Source organism: Cyphomyrmex costatus, unplaced genomic scaffold (assembly GCF_001594065.2).
Source record: "Cyphomyrmex costatus isolate MS0001 unplaced genomic scaffold, Ccosl1.0 scaffold82, whole genome shotgun sequence".
Classification (NCBI taxonomy): Eukaryota; Metazoa; Arthropoda; class Insecta; order Hymenoptera; family Formicidae; genus Cyphomyrmex; species Cyphomyrmex costatus.
Window position 1 is genome coordinate 57,336 of NW_017280397.1, and position 17,895 is coordinate 75,230.

General features: G+C 39.9%; 1 protein-coding gene across 1 annotated transcript in view; it reads right to left on the minus strand.

Annotated features, from left to right (window-relative positions):
• The window catches only part of LOC108781471 (zinc finger protein 845), a 35,461-nt gene extending 18,200 nt beyond the window's left edge, over positions 1-17,261 (minus strand). Inside the window, exons 1-5 of the mRNA XM_018549433.1 lie at positions 16,488-17,261; positions 15,870-16,148; positions 14,857-15,192; positions 13,994-14,595; positions 13,250-13,729 (exon numbers count right to left, since the gene is read on the minus strand). Coding sequence (XP_018404935.1) covers positions 13,250-13,729; positions 13,994-14,595; positions 14,857-15,192; positions 15,870-16,148; positions 16,488-17,261 — 2,471 coding nt within the window. The remainder of the gene's footprint in view (positions 1-13,249; positions 13,730-13,993; positions 14,596-14,856; positions 15,193-15,869; positions 16,149-16,487) is intronic.
• Between the last annotated feature and the right edge of the window lie 634 nt (positions 17,262-17,895).

The following is a 17,895-nucleotide window of genomic DNA, read 5'->3' on the forward strand; positions in this document are numbered from 1 at the left end:
GGGGGGGGGGAAAAAAAAAAAAAAAGGCATCGATGGAATCTAATGAGCAAGAGGAGGCAAGATCCCGATGGCTCCACGTCGGAGCTCGTACTTCGCCATGATCAAGATCAGCCCTCGACGAGAAGGGAGATACGTGAGATACGACAGAGGGGAGCGTGGGGGTAGGTAGGAAAGATGACGGCGGAGGAGAGAGACAAATGCAGGTGCAACCTGCACCGGGGCAGGACGGACGTACGGACGTACGAGCGGACGAAGGTGGGATTGAGTTATGACAGCGTTTGCTCCAGGGGGCCGGCTCTGGACCCGGCGAAGCGGATATTCTTCTTATTCTTTATTTCTTCGTCTGCGCGGCCCCGCCGTAGGAACCGTCGGCCATGCATCACCTTCGGTTCACTCCGGGCCCGGCCTCCTCTTCGGCATCGTTGCACGACCACACCGCCATCACGGCCCATCACGATCCCACCTCAGCCATCGTCCTGGCTGGAATCGTCGATTCCACCCACCTTTAGCAGGTCGAGAGTGCTCGGCCGCGCAGCTCCAAGTATTTACGTTTCGTGCATCGTCCCGTCTCGCCTTCTCCTTCTCCTTCTTCACGGCCTCCGCCTCCTCCTTGCTATTTTTTTCTTCTTCTTCTGCTTCTTCTTCTTCTTTTCCTCGCCGTTGTCGTCCTTTATAGTCGAATCAAACGATCCGGACGACTCTCTTCGTTAATTGCATCTCGAGTGACGCTCCGCGAGGCCCTGAACTTCGGCGTCTCCTTTCTTTCGAGACTCGGCGACAGCGACCGCGACAATGTTTCTTTCTGATGTCTTAAGACACGAGAGATAAGGAAAAGCTTTAAGTGTCAAATATAAAACCTCGCGAAAAGATCACTTTCCTCCATAATATACGTTTATTTGAACAAAGTATACGCTATACGGTTTCTTTTTTGTAGATTATAAATGTCAGGTAACGTATGTATCATACGCAATAAATGATTTTCAAAATACGCCACTCACTCTGGCTACGGCTTTTATATTAAATCTTTATTTCTTCTTTGCTTCAAGCTCATCTTTAAACTTGACCGTGAAATTTCAGAGATATTTATATATAGTTACGTTTTATACTACGAGCCAGTTTGGTCTTTTAAAACATTGTCGATATCGAAATCTTGACGTAAACTTATTTTCTACCGAGAATTTATCCAGTATACTGATTTCGTCACCATCGGCTGCCATCGCAAAACCGGTTTAATCAATGATTCACGACTGTTACTGAAATTATATTTATATATGTATAAGTTTGTTTCACATAATAAAATAAAACTGGAAATAATTCAGTCCGCTGTATGGATCACGCGATCAATTATCGAACTCTGTATTGGAAAAAAATCTGATTGCATAAATTGGAAATCTGGTAGATTTATTCGGTATATCTGCTGGAAATATAAACGTATTTCTTTTAGAAATTACTAGATTAATTTTTTCTTGTTAAATATATCAGAATTTTTTTATGATACTACATTTATTTAATAATGGCAGCATGCATTGTATATTCATTAGATAATGTTCTTCAGTAAACAAGAGAAAACGTGTAACGAATATAATTAAAAGTTTTATAGGTCCAACAAAAAATATTAACCAAGTCATTAGTTTAAAGTAAAAAAAAAAGTAGTATTAGTGGGTATTAAAACTATTGTACACTAATTTAATGTGAATGTGAAAGTAAAACGCAAATATTTTAAATGATAAAATACATATTTTTTCAAACGGCACAATAATTAAGAATTAAATTAAGGATTAAGGCAGTTTCATCAATTTCCATAATTACATTAAACACATATCTTTATGTTAATTTGAATACAATGGCAAGTGCAGCACCCTAACAATAAAGTGAGTTGAATATTAGTCCAGAAATTTCGTTTTTATCAAAATGTATTCCATTATATATTTCAAAAATTAATTATACATATATTTATAATTTCACATTTAATGCTCAAAATTATTTTTCGGAATCAACAGTCATGAATGACTGTACAATTACATTACTGTCTTTCCTATTTCAAGAATATATTGGCCCATACAATCGTAACTATCTGCAAGAATGTCTCGGAAAATTCCCTACGTCGCGGAGAATACCGTAACGATCCTTTAATCGGGCGCAATCACAAATCACAATAAGCTCGTGTCGTCCGCGCCGCGCATGCTATTCCCCACGTGAAAGTAGGTTTCATTAGCGCACACGTGACCACGCGTCGGAATAACTCGGAATTAACGCGGGTCTCCCAATCAAAGACGGCACCGGCCGGAAACAAACAAAACGGAACTTCGTTTCCCGACGATACCCCGGGGGAGCGGTTGGTTAGCTGCCCCGGCATTGGCGCGCTGATGCTGAAAGTCGAGGCGAGAGAGTATCTTTCTCTCTCTCTCTCTCTCTCTCTCTCTCTCTTGCCTTGCCGCGTCAGGAAGATTAGGGGGTTGCGCGGGTGGCCTGGCCATAGAGACGCAGGGAGGGACGCGAGAGGGTGAAACGTAGGGGTGGTTAACGCTTCGCAGTCGGGGCTCAGAATAAACAACAATATTATAACGCGAGCTTAATTGCGCCAGAGGGCTCGGTAACGGGCGCATAAATCGGAGCGGCGAGCGCGCGCTCGCGAGCGCGACCACCCTCCGAACTACCCTTATCCTATCTTTCTCTCTCTCTCGTCCCTTGACGACACACACACTCTCTCTCTCTCCTTGTCCGCTACTGTGTCCCTGGGACACGTAGCAGTCCTCCACGAACCGCCTCAGCGAAGTAGAGGATTCATTTACAATAAACATGTCCCCCGCTAATTTCGTCGGCGGAAAAGGAGGAATCTCTGGAACAGAGGAGCACCTTAAGTACGATATACGCTGACGTTTCCCGCCACCTCGCTCCGAAAGGAAGATCGCCTTCGTGAAAGCTGGATCCCTGATCCAGCCCCCGCGATCTTCGTCCTCGAGGCTATCGATGACGGCTACTAATTTAATGCGTTTGCGGTTAATCCTTGCCTGTATTTTTTTGTTTTGCGTTCTCAAGGTTCACGGTGTGTATGTTTTTTATTTTCAATGTGACACTTTGATCATCGATTTTTTTTAAAGTTCGACAATAAGGATGAGTGAGAAAAATTTTAATAATATCCTTCTGATAATTACATGCACCATAATTATAAGAGAGACGTACCTATATGAATGATTATTTCTACAATATAATTGTTTCAGAAATTATCATAAAATATTACATTAATGATACTTTTGTCAAAAACATAAATGCATATTAATAAGAAAAATCTTACTACAAAAAGATATTTTTATGAATTATTAAACAATGTGAATTTGATTTTGTATCTACGGACATACTCCTTGCATTTTATAATATACTCATATAGTTATACAATTTATTGTACATTAGCTCTTACAATAGGCGATTTTTGGCGTGATTCAGGTATAGTAACCAAAGTGTACCAAACTGTACCAGAATGTTTTTGCGTGTTTGGTTATTATTACAGTAGTAGAGGTGGGACTAGCCGTTTTGGTACATAGTTGGTTGATACCATGCTGTACCTAGCAATACAGCAGCATTTTAAATTTCTGGTAGACTGGATATACGCGGCCAAATATAACACGAAAAGAATAAACAGTACACGTTATCTATTTCATGTTGTATTTATCTTTGTTTCGATAAATTATCTTAGACTTTCAATTGAGATTAACCTATAAACATATATCTTAATTAAGATAAGTAAGGTTATAACTTTACATTTGGCATTTATGGACTTGATTCTACGTTTATATTGATAAAGCATTGAGTACTGGGCTATTAGTGTACTAAATAAAATCTCTGTATTATGTAAAAATTGTATTACTTTATTTGTTATTCATAAATAAATAAATAAAAATAATAATATAGATAATTATATTTCAAACTTCGGAATATAATTCGGGGTGATTGTGATGTTGTCTTTCATTTGTGCTTAATAATGTAATAATTTTTCTCTCTTTCTACGTTTTGCAAAAAAGTGCTTATAAATTTCTACTGAAGGTAAATACTTCATCATAAAGGTAAGTACTTTGTCATTATACGTTTCACTTATTAAGACAGCCAAATATGTCTTAAAACTCATTATTACGCTTATTTTTTTCGTAATTTTTTTAAACAGTAAACAAATTCGCGTGTCCGAAAAAGAACCAGTACGTTTCAGTAAATAATTACGATGTAGGTTATCCACAATAAGCTCCACCTCTGACAATAACAACCTTGGTACAACTTTACCATCGCCAAAAATCGCCTAATGTGACATTCCTATGAAGAAAGAATTATTTTTCCGATGGTAAGCCACGTTTCGTAACCATCCGCAAGTGCGGATTCCGCGACGAAATGTCGCAGCGGTGGCCGAAAAATTTTGGACGCGCGGGGAAAGCCGGCGTTACGACGCTTGTGGCTTGGCGGCGTTTCAGCCGACCGTGGATAAATGTATGAACACGTACGAGAAGAGGAGGCTGAAGAGGAAAGGATAAAATAAAAGAAAAGAGTAGGAAACCTAGCAGAGGACTAAAATAATATGGAGTGCACACAAGCGGGTTGGCATTACTGTTTTTGGGAGTCTCGATTGTGCGCCTCACATTAATTGTACCACGTTTGTAATTCCAATTTAATAATACTTTGTAAAATACAATCTAATAAGATATATACAAAATATATGTAAGTTATAATTTAAATCAAAATCTTTAACAGAGTGAGAGAGAGAGAGAGAGAGAGAGAGAGAGAGAAGATAATATTCACAAACATATTTCTAATATAAATATTTTACCAATGATGTCAGCAAGAATTCGTCCAAGGACAGAAATAGAGCCAAGTTATAATGAAACTGGACGATATAAATCAATCTGGTCATTACGATGTATAATAATAATGTAAAATAATCGTATATCAAGTTAGGAGTTTTCAGCATTAAATCGGCATTATACAACTATGTACTAAGGGTATGTTACTAATTATTTCTACATTACGCGAACGTGTTGTCCTCAGTTGATGCCACTAAAACGTCGACCGGTATAGGAAACGGCATTTTGAATTTCCGTGCCACCACTATTTTACCCCACCATCCCGAAATATTTTCGATTGCGCGCTCTTTTTACAATTCCCCAGGAGCCTTCGTACCCATTGTGCCCAATGGATAATCCAGCGACGGAAAGAAAGATAAAGAGCTGGGGTACACCGATGCAGTTGGAAGGACCGGGGAAGAAGGGAGACGAACGGACGAAGAGAGAAAGAGGAAAAGGGAAGGGGTGTCGCACCATAGTCGAGCAGAGAGAAGGGCCAGAAGGAAGAGAACGCGACGGAGAAAGGGTGGAGAGGACGAAAAGAGAACAGGAGGCGACGGAGGAGAATGGGAAGGAGGTAGAGGGTGAGGGCTAGGACGGTTAGCGGCCGACGCGCGGCTATATGTACGCGTCCTCGACCGCAGGCCTGTTTTATTTTATGAATCGCAATATTTCACGCGACAACTGGACTCGCGGGGCGCGGCCACCACTAAACTGTCTGCATATGGCTGTGTGCTTACCGCGTGTGCCACACACCGTACCCTGTAACACGCACCACCACCGTCGCTACCACCATCGCGTTGCATCGCGTGGCGTCGCGTCGCGTCGCGTCGCATCGCGACCATCGCCACTGCGTCGTCATCGCGTCGATGGGGATAGCACATATGCGACTTTATCTGCCCGAACAATGTAAAAGATTAAAGAACGTTCGAAAAGGACATCGTTTCAAGTTCCCCTCAGTTTGACCTAATTCATATAATACTCACCTCCGCGATAAGAATATAGATATAATAATTGGATGGGGGATTTTGGGGTGCAACAAAATAGTTCTTTTATATAGAAATATATATTAAGAGATATTATTTAAAATTATGTTTTTAAATTATTAATTTACGAGAAGATCGAAAAAATTTTGATTATGTTTAAGTACAAGTCGTGACGCATAGTGCGTGAGTGCACGAGCGAGAGATGGTCCAGTCGATGCATTTGAATGCGACGAATGCGGCGCAACAGCGTCTCATTGTTTCGACGCGAGAAGAGAGAACCGCTCGAAGATCTCTCTTCCCACCTTTCTCTCTCTCTCTCTCTCTCTCTCTTTCCACGCGAATCCTCGAGTAAGCTCTCCCCTTGCCGGAACGGTCGCGCACGAACGGTCCTGTGGGATGCGTTGACGTCTACAGGATGATCCATAAAGACGAAACCGCGCTTCATTGATGACGTTTTGACGACGAAAACTAACGCAGTCAGTTTTCGTAAGAAGTTTTAGCCGTTTTACATAAAGACATTGTCAGAACCAAAAGATATTTTATACCAGTTAAATGTACAAAAATGTACCATGTTGAGTCAATAAAATAATGTATATATGTGTATGAACAATTTATATCTATCCTTTTAATCTGTAATTTATTACACTTGATGTGTACTTAAAATAAAAAATACAATCTACGATCTCTTTTTCCTTTCACATCAAAATATGATATGTATTCTAATACAGAGCTATTAACATTTTTAATCAATTGAAATAATTCATAATTTTTATATGATTGAAATAGAACCAAACAGTCTCGGTAAAAGATAAAATATAGATGATATTTTCCTGCAATTAATTACATACTTTTGTATTTAGATCAAATAATATTAAATTTTTGTTGACACAAAAAATTGTATCAAATATTAAGATTGTATCTTGCTGTTTTTTTTTTTAAATATAATATCAGAATATTAATATAGTTAAAAATGTATTAAATCTAATATAATTATAACAAGTCTGACAATATCGTATAAAACTCTGTTTATCAAATCGTATATAAAAAAAGATCTAATAAATATTTATTAATATAAAAAACTTCGCGAATACGCTAATAAGAAAATAAAATGTGATTGATTATTGCAAAATTGATGAATGCAATTGGTTAAAATATATTGGAAATGAGTCAAGTATTATAATCATAAATCCATTATAAAGCTTACATTTGAATGTCAAAAAGTTGCAAAAGATTGTAATAATTCTTGTGATATGAAACAAATCTTGAAAGCTCTTTAAAAGAAACTGCTCTCTATTATTATAAAGAAATGTACGTACAATAATATGAAAGGAGATGCAATATATTAAATGCCCTGCAAGGTGGCGTCTGTAACAAATTCGTTATTCTGTCAAAGGAAAACGGCATCGTATCCCCCCCCCACCCCACCCCTCCGTTATCGTAATCTTTCCCCCTGGTATCGAAACCACCGTCAACGGCGGTAGTAACGCCAATTTCACCTAGTATGCCTATCTACGCCGATATTTACTTGACCAGGCACCAGGAGAAGGTGGACGCGCCATTACTGCTACGGGAGATAAAAGATACGCGCGCACCACGCCGCGGTCCATATATGTAAATACCTCTGGGGATCTCGCGTATACACGTCGTGAGGCTGTGAATAAGAGAGGGTTGCCGGAGGTTGGACAGGGCCGAGAGAGGAAAGCCGAAGGGGGGAGGGGGGGGGAGAGGGGGAGGGAGGATTCTGCGGGCCCTGTCGGACGCGAGCGGGACAGAAGGGTGGCGGGACACGGGGGTGGACGAAGGAACGAAACGTACGGTCAGTAGCTCTCTCGCGTATGTAACATACTATCTTGAATATGCGCATACATCGCGCGAGCCGGCCGCGTATTCCGAGAATCGGTTAGGCGATCGGTTAGGTTTGCGCGGGAGCTGCCTGTCTCTCCGCGCGTAATTACCTTCTTTCTTTCTTTCTTTCTTTCTTTCTTTCTGGATTCTCTCTCCCCCCACGAGATTCGCCACCCGTAGCGCGATCGCGATGCTCCTTTTCTGCTGTACCCATCCCCTTCCCTCCTCCGCGTCCCGCGAGGAGGACCGCGCGCGGACTCCGCCATCGTCACGTTCGCCCCGGCTTCTTTTGTACCTCTTCCTCTCTCCCCCTCCCCCCCACCTCCCCTCCCCCTCCACTCCCCCCCCCTCCCGAGAAGGGAGGGAATATCGCGTTATCGTTGGACCCAGAACTCCGAACGATCGATCGCGAGGCACCGGACGTTCCGCCGCGAGTTAATTAGATTATTCGAAGCAATCGCGTTCGCGCTAAACGGGACGAAGATATGAATGAATAACAACTAAGTCGTTTAACGAACAGTTGAAATCGTCGAATGTTGAAATGGAAATTTAGATCGAGAGGGAAAATCGTTTAACTCGAGGAAAACTCAAGGAAAGATTCAACAAAATTGGATCTTACGTAAAACGATCGAAGATACAATCGTAAATCATTGCAAAATACATGCGTAAGATAATTTTCTACACAACTTTACTATTTTGTATTTCTGAACTAATGCGCCATTAATTTTCCTTCTAGGCAACCCGTTCGACAAGTTGCCGAACCAAACACTTTATCGATAACTCTGGCGCGTGTTCCCGCTCAATAGGATTGCCATTTTGTCCATTTCTGTCCCGCAAGATGGGTTAAGTTTGATCGGCAGTGCATTAATAACTCTACGAGAGAGGTGTGAAGTGGCGTCTTAATTCCAATTCCAAAATCAGATAAATCCCGTCTTTAAATCGTCGCCAAAACCAATTAAGACACGATCTTTTATATTTCGATAATATTTCTTTTCTTATTAAATTTCTTTTTCTTCATTACTGTTTGTATGAGCATTAATTATTACTATTAACATTCTTAGTTAACATTCTTTTCGTAATCGTAATATCTTGTCGTTGTTACAATAATCTGCTTTAAGTATCTCGATTAGATCTTTTTTAAATTAAATTTCTTTCATCACTGTTCATCAATATTAATTAGTGATATTCTTTTCCTAATCGACAGAATATTTTGTCATCGTTATGATTAGCGTTCTTTTGCTCTATAATTTCGTTTATTATTTTAATAAAAATTCAAGTGGTATATATGAAACTGTCTTGGAAGTATATTCCTTTCGAATCTTCTTGTTGCTTCTTTCCGACTTCTTGCTCCGAGAGGAAATAAATCGTGCAGTTAGTAGCTCGCACGTATGACATACTATCTTGAATATGCGCATACATCGTAAGATGCATGCGTATTCTAGGAATCGCTTAATGCGCGATCCGTCGCTGTGCAAGCTCGTCTTCTCGTAATTGGTTTCTTCCTTTATTTTCTTCCTCTCTAAACCTCCGCTCGATTCATTACAATTCTTTTTTGCCCACCGCATACCGCAGCACTGACCTGACCGATATGACTCGTGCGCGCTTTCAACTTTATGCGCATTATATTTTTACGCATTACGAAAAACCTTATCTGTTCGCGAGAAAATTTCGCCGCTTTTATTGAATCTGGTTATTTAAAAAAGCTTATAGAAAATGCAAAGATATCGTAACTTTTTTATATAATAAATGTACCATTTTTCCAACAACGAAGAAAATCTAGCATTTTGACGATTATTTAAAAGTATAGCAATATACATATATATATATATATAATAAGAATTGTTTAAAATCACTCTCTTGCCTCAAAAAATTCTCAGAAAAGAACAAGAATTATTTTCCAATTTAACAGAAAATCATTGAGTAAAATATAACATTGGTAAAAGTAATATATTTTTAACACGATGTCAGTTTTATTATTTACAACTTTTAAAAAATCACCTTTTTTTCATTATTATGACAATTGTGACGATTTCTTTTAAAACCATCCTTCTCAAGTTATGACGATTTTTTAAGAAATTATGGGATATGTTTACTTAACTTATTCGTGCATAAATATTATATTTTTGAATCGTCATTTTCGTGGTAAAAAAGTAATATTTGTGTAAAATTTGTCTTATAAGTACTTATATTCACATTTTTGTTATACATATGATAACACAACATGAAATTAATACAGGACATTTTCCAAAGCACATCTTCTCTCGCAGATTACAAAAAGTTTTCGGATGTAGGAAGACAAAATGAAAATGCAAAAGAGATGTTACTGAAGTTTCTGATGAAACTCGCGCGTAGACGAGAAGTAAGGTACGTCTTAACGGTAAAGGTCAAACCGCAGGACTTCCTAGTTGTCGTCTGTACAAGGTTTTTCTCTCGCGCCATCACACCACGTTCCTCGTGGTCTCCCTTTACTGCAGCGACGCGTTACTCTTCTACGAACACGCCTCATCTTGGAGCTAACGAACGAGCTTGCCAACTGACCTTCGTAAGAGATGACGCATATACTCCTTCCTGGTCGGCCCTTTTCTATTACAAGACGAAGTGGAAGCGACAAGAGAAGGTGGAGAGGGTTCTAATCAAGGTGGCTTGCTGGAACTTCTAACTCCTTTCGCTCGGAACGAGATGTTGAGTTCCAGGTACGTCGATCTCGCGTACCACGCTGCAGTAAGCTAAGCCCTAAGGAAGATTATAGGGTGTCTGCATAGAGATGGTCCGAGTTTGCCGCGGAGGTGATACCAAGAACCTCTCGGTAGAGAGTGATTTTCGGGGGATAAGCTCGAGCAGGATCGTAAAATTTGTCGATTAAATAATTTGAAGACTCGTCGGAACTTTACAAAACTAGTTTCGACTTTCTTAAGGCGCGCCACGACGTAATCGCGGTCTCCGTAGTGGAACATTCACGCATGAATATAAACCGCCTGGATTATACACGAAAATGATAGTCTCCGATAAAATTATTCCTCATGACATTTTCGAATTAGTAGTGTAAAAATTTTTATTGCACATCTCAATAAAACTAATACAATTGATCTATTTCGTAAGTGCGTTATTCTAAGAGATTTCAAAGAAGCGCGACTCTGAACAATCCAAAAAGTTTGCCAATTTTCCTAAGTGCGACAAATGCGCGGGATGATACCAGAAATATTGTCAGAAGACGAATCAGTATCAGGGAGGAAGAAGAAAGAGAAAAAGAACGGGGAAAAAAGGTAGCGATACGAAGGATGGAGCATGTACTAAAGGGTGTCCCAAACGACGACGGTCAAACATAATCCCTCGGAATGGCCGGAATCGTGGCATTAAGCGAAACCCTTGTGGTTCGTGGCTGCATGTCGAGACTTCTGGCTGCTCGTTCGGCTTCGGGGACGCCGGGTGTGAGAATAGGACGGTGGCTGGATGTTGAATAGGCGCCGTTACAGAAGGTAATGCGTGTACGGCGAGGAGACGACGGAGGCGGAGGTAAGACACGGAGAGGAGAACCGAGGTGGCGGAGAGCCGAGGTGTTAACATTTGCTTTATAGCGGCCGCTCTACAGTCGGGCGATGGTTTAATACTTGCGCACCGTACGAGCGGCACACAAACACCACCAGGGAGCGAAGACGCGTATTCACCTGGCGCCGCGTATTAAAGGGACACAGAGTATATAACCGCTGTAACACGAGCCCGTTAAACACGTGAAATGATCCGCGCTCCGACAGCCACGCACGTACATTATTCGCCTATTATATTGGCAGAGAGCCTGTATGTCGTTCAAAAACATAACGTTAGTTTCATTTAATATATTGTTCAGTTACAAGAATAGATCTATCTTCGTAGATTCTTAGTACTCATTAAAAACAATAAGCTACTAAGAATTTACGCTAAAAGAATTAGTTTAAAAAAATATTTCTTACAATAGAGATTTCTTATCAAAGTTAGGAAATCGTCCCGAGTCAATTTACTCTTCATTTACCTTTTCCTAAATTTAAGAATTAGAGAAAGATAAACAATGAATTAAACTGAAATTAAAGTTAATCTTACATTGCTGGAACGGAGTCTCATCTATAATATATACAATTAAAAAAATATTTATTTTTATCGCAAAATAGGGTAGCCTAAAGTTTGATACTGTCTAGACCGCAGGCATATAAAAACATCTGGACGTCTTAAAAATGTGATGAGACATGTCCGAATTTTGGCAAGCGTGCTATCTAGGCATTTTTTTTTTAATTTGAGCCAGTTATCCCAACTGAGCCAAAGCTGTCCCACTTTATGGTACCATGTTTCTCAATATGTTGTCAGAAACGGCGTGATAAAATACAATATTAAAGCTTATCGACTCGTTGATATCTGTGTATTTTAATTTTATGATATCTCGTATTAACGCACGTATAGGCACCGCGCTCTCATATGTCGGCATTGCAGAAATATACGATGTGTATCACCGCTATATAATGGAGGCCCGTTAAATAGCGAAATGACCGGCGGGTTCATATACATTACTATGAGATGTTAATATGACACCCGTTGTCGGGCCAACGAGCGCACGTCTCTTTCTTCTAACACATTTTGTTTTCTCTCTTTTCAGTTCGCAACGCCTCGCAGCCTCGTCTCGCTCCTTTCCTCTCGTATTTTCGATCCGCTCTGCCTGGTCTCCTCCGCATTGGGCCACGCTCCTTCATTTTATAGTTATGCAGCGAGGACACTTTTACTACGACCGCGTGAACATTTCGCGGTTCCGGCTCGCGGCGAGCGCTTTTATTGCCCGAGGGCGTTTTTACCCCCGAATACGCTATCCTTTATTTATTACGAAACGGTCACGCTGCGGGGAAAAATAACGTGTGACGCAACGTATCGAGAGCAAGTCGAAAAGACGAAGCTATAGTAACATTTTAAAGAATAAATTTACTTCGCGATTGTCGATTCGGGTCGATCTAAATTTTGCTACAAAAAGACCATTTTGCGTAAGATGTACTATTCATCATTTCCAAGTCGCGAATATATGCGAATGTAAATGAACATTTTTCCTTCTGCGAATGATACATGGTACGTGTTATTTCTTACAAAATTATTATCGTTGCAACCTATAAAGTGCAATAATATCCCATAGCATAAATGTAAAAAATTTTTTACATAAAACATGTCCGATCCATAACTTCATGGAGCGTTTGTCCCGCGATTGTTACGAAATTTTTCAACGTAATATTTCTGTATTTTCTTTTTCAACACGGTTTAGCAATAATAAATTTTAAGAAAAACCATAAATTACAAACTTTCGATAAAAATAAATATCACATAGTTCTAATAAACAAATTTGCTAAAATAAACCGCCAGATTATTTTGTTGTGTTTTTTACTTACCAAACATTTATACTTTAACTATTTGTATACTTAAAATAAAATGCAGATTTGTAGCTTCCAGATTAAAAATTAACACGTCTGTATATTTATAATTTACACACACGAACGTTTCGGAACGGAAGTTATTGACACAAGCGTGTCATTTTTGTAAGATGTATAGTAATTTCAATAGTAAAAAATAACAAATTGAATTGTCACTTACTTTGTGTAGAAGCCTTCTTTGCAATGCGAACAGATAAAGTTCCGCCGACGGCCAGTTTGATCCAGAGATTTCGACGCAGTGTTGCATATCCTCTGATGAGTAATGAGATGCGATCTTTTCGAGAATGAGATCGAACACTTTACACAGGGAAAGGGCTTCTCTCCGGTGTGCTGCCTGATGTGGTTTCGTAGTGACGCTTTCGGGAAAATCTTCGCGCAAGTCGGGCACTTATATTTCGGTAATTTGCTCGAACCGGATGTCACTTTCTTCTTTTCTTGAACGGCACCGGCATGCAGGGCTTCGTGAAAAATAAACTCGGCTTGGGAATCAGTGGAAAAGATGCACTCCTTACATTTCCATTCTTTCTCGTTACTTTCGGTTTCAGTAGCGTTCGGTGGATCGTTCATCAAACAATTACCCATTCGCGTGTGCTTGGTGACGTCTTGTGACAGAGCGAAAAGTGTGCCACATCGAGGACATCTAAAAAGATTACAAAACTCGCTATTGTAATTATATATGTGATATTCAATATTATAAAGTATACACAGGATTTAATTGTAAGTTGTAAAATATATAATTTAGAATGCTAAAAAAAAATTCTTTGGAATGCTCCAAAAATATCTATTATATACCTATTAATGTATAACTAGAAAACAAAATGATAATCTTGTTCTATTCGTGCAATGCCGATGCAACTGTACATGTAACGTCAATAATTTGCCGCTGAAGAAAATGATAAATTACCTGTGACAAAGCTCTGGATGACAAAGAAGAAGATGATTCTTGTGCGCCGTGAGATTTGGCTGCTTTTGATCACAGTGAGGACACTCCCGCGCAGTGTCTAACAAACCTTCCGCGCACTTGCGTGCATTCACGGCTTCTTTGTGACTAGAGGTTCGCCGATGCAGAATTGCTTCTTGGGAGGTGGTGAAGTTCATCGAACAGAAGGAACAGAAGTACGGCGCTGGTCGTGCGTCCGTCACGACCTCGCTTTTCTCTTTATCCTTGGTGATATGACTAGTCAGCTGATGACGCTGAAACGCGATTAAAGATCGGAGGACTTGGGGGCATAGATTGCACTTGATACGCTGTTGATACGCGTCCGATGCGGTATGGCTCGCAGGGTGACCGGTCTCTTTGGCGTGCAACCGCAGCTGGAAGTTGTATCGAAATTGCCGATCACAACTGCCGCAGGATAACGAACGTTGACGACTAATTACCACCGGCACAGAGCCCTTCATCATCAATACTACGTCACGATGACTCGTACTCAAGAGGTGAGACTCCATTGTCGCGTTGTCTGCGCACCAGTAGTTGCACGGAGTGCATCGGCAACTGCCGCCGATCTGAGAAAGAGAAAGAAAAAGAAAAATGACAAGGAGTCTCTCTGTGCAACGGAACATCCGGGTGCACGAGTCAATTAAGACCGTCTTCTCATCTATTTAATGTTCGTTGAGTAATAACTCGTCGACAGGTGCAAGAATCGTATGCGTGATTGTGCATATAATACATGCATGAAGACGTGAATGAAGACGTGGATACGTTGATTGTGATCTTGATCCGAAAAATCTTTAGCATCTTGCTCCAATTAATGAGCGACCACTCACCTGTTCTACGGTCTTAGAGTGAAGATCAGAACGCCAATGAAGCAGGAACGTCTCCTCGGTATTGCAGTAAAAACGGCAAGAAGCGCACTGGAAGGGACTTTGTCGCACCACGTTCGCTATGTGCTCCAGAAGGAAATGGCGTGCGTTTGGATTGCGTGGATTCACGAGAACACCTGACACACGGCAATGGTAATGGGAAAGCAAATGTTTACCCATTTGAGACTTCCTCACGCGCGTGTGGCACATCTCGCACATGAGAATCTCCTTCTCCCTTCGACGCAGACCTTTCTTAACTTTCTTTTGTTGTTCTCTTTGCTCGGGCTCTTCTTTCATCCTCTGATAACAGAGCGTGACTTAATCGCACAGTTTGTATTAGAGATTCAAAACAAATTCCGAAGGGCTGTCATTATTATTTACATTTGAAATATGTTTCCGTTTCAATATGATTTCTAAGATTTAATATCGTGAGATATTTTTGACATACACACACACATACACATAGTGTATCATCTCATATAAAATCAGACAGATTTCTTTTAATTCTCAATTAAGTATAACACGGATAAAAATGCATATACAGATATCTTTTTTAATCGCAACTTTTAGCAAAGAATTTTCAAATTAATTTCAGACTTTTTTTAATAAAGAAATATTACAATAAAATGAAAATATAGTTGTTGTTCTACGCGCGCGCGTAGAAACTGTAATAATTAATTTTTATCTCTCTTTCTAGCAATAGGCGTGTCTAACTTTAGTTCCGAAGACAAAACGCAAGGTCGTCGATGTAAAAAGATTCAATACTGGTAAGACTGTGGGGACTGCAAAGTGTTGATACGTATCACTCTATATCAACATTTTATAGCCTTTGAAATCCTATCAACGTTGAATTCTTTTGCGTCAACACGAGCTAAACTTGGACATGTCTGTTTTAGCAAAATATATTATTTAAATAAGCTAACGGTGAAAATGTTGTCTTTAATGATGCGTTAACAAGTTAAAAAGACCATTATTACCGAAGTCTTCGTACGAGTGGACATTCTTCTGGACACTCTTGCGTGCGAATTTATTCCACGTAAATGGAAAGCTTCACCGTCAAGTTCCCTAATGCTCCTCCTGGCGTGCAAATCAGAGAGCAGATGCCTGTTGTAGACCAATCGCGATGCAAGTTTCCTGCCGCAAGGATTGCACCAATATCCCGACTCGATATCCGTTCGTGCACCCGGTACCCATTTCCCTCGCGTGTATCCTGGCGGCGGCTGTCCGGATGTGTCCTTGCTTTCGTATTCCTCGTCCTTGCTTTCCTCCTTCTGTAATAGTCGATGTCTCTTTATCCAACAAATCGTCATAGCTCGCGCGAGATCGTGTACGCTCGTGGAATCATATTGCATATCAGATTCATGCTGATACAAAGAATGATTCACAGAATGAATCAAACCTGAATTAAAAATTCGAGCATTGATTTGATTTAATTTACGCGTTATTTTTCTGTTGCTTCGTTTAGAATAATTTCCTGAGACGAATCATTATTCACATGTCTAAAATAAGTACAATCTCTCTCAAAACAAAAATTACAATTTATATATACAAAATTACTTATGTGTTCCGAGATCTTAATTTTTTTTTCGTCTTACTTGTGATGTCTCCGCGGGTCGCCATTTACCGCCAGTATAAGTTGGCGGGGGATGTTCCTGATGATCATTGTCGGGCTCTGCGTCCTCTTCATGCATATGCGGCGTGTCCTGTGGCAAATCGTCCAGTCCGGGCTTCCACTTTCCACCGGTATGATCTCGCGGTGGACCTTCCCGATTTTCGCCGTCATCTGAATCCGAATAGGAATCTTCCTGCAATTCCTCCTCCAGTATATCGTCCTCGGAGTCATCGTACTCGAAGTCATATCTCGCCAGCTTCTTGCTCGCGCTATTCCCTAAAGAAAGGTCAGCGAGAATGGGGTCATCCAACCAGCTCTGCTGATTCTCGTGCCTCTTTCGTTCAAGGGTCGTCTGCTTGAGGGACTGGATGCACAGCTCGGATGGTTCGTCCAGATCGCTGACCGCGGGTAACATGCTGTGAAGTTTGTCCTTCGTACCAGGCTCATCACCATCCACCTGACCTTTCTGGTCCTTCTTTCTTTTATCATCTTTCTTGAATTTTCTGTTATCCAGCAAAGTCGGCACTCGTCGGGTATTACTCTGTAATTCTAATGAATTGAAGAACGCGTCTGCGTTTAGAATTTCGGGATAGGATACTGTTGTCGGCGTTGTCGGTGACTCATGAACCATCACGATTTTAGCATCCGATGATCGGCAGCCTGATCGACGATGCTGCACATAATTATCGAGTCCATGAATTGTCAAATTACACTTGATGCAGAAATGAGTATCATCGTCTTCTTCGTAGCCTTCCATTGATCGAGCTCAGATAAAACTGCGCTAAAAAACAAAAGTACTTGCTCGTGACTTATTTTAATTTGAAAATAGCTATTATATATATATATTCTTTTTTTTAAGTACACCGAAAGAAAAGATTGGCTGCTGCAGTCAATTAAAAATACTATGCCACATTTTATGCTTGCCAGCAGCCAATCTTTTCTTTCAGTGTATTATTATTATTATTACGATCAACCTCGTCACGCGGCAGCATAAACTGTTGTTATTGTTATAAAACATCAATCATAAATAAAACGAAAGTGTGTGTTTGCAACGCGTATTAAATATTATATCTTGTTATCTTTAGATAAACTGTTTCGAATATATTTTTCTGTCGTTATTTCTTTTTCCTGACGCATCTGTTATAAAAAGAACTACACTTACACATACTGTACACACATTTTTTTTTCCTAATATTGTCAAATCTATATTAATCTGAACTATTTCTTTAAATTGTTTTTAATATTAGTATTTTATACTATTCTAAATTATACGTACAATTTTATTGTACTGAAAATAATTCAAACGTTTGCATGAAAATACAAAATTATAAAACAAAATAGAACAATTGGAAGACTAAAGCTCAAAATACATGAAATGCAGAACAGAGCAT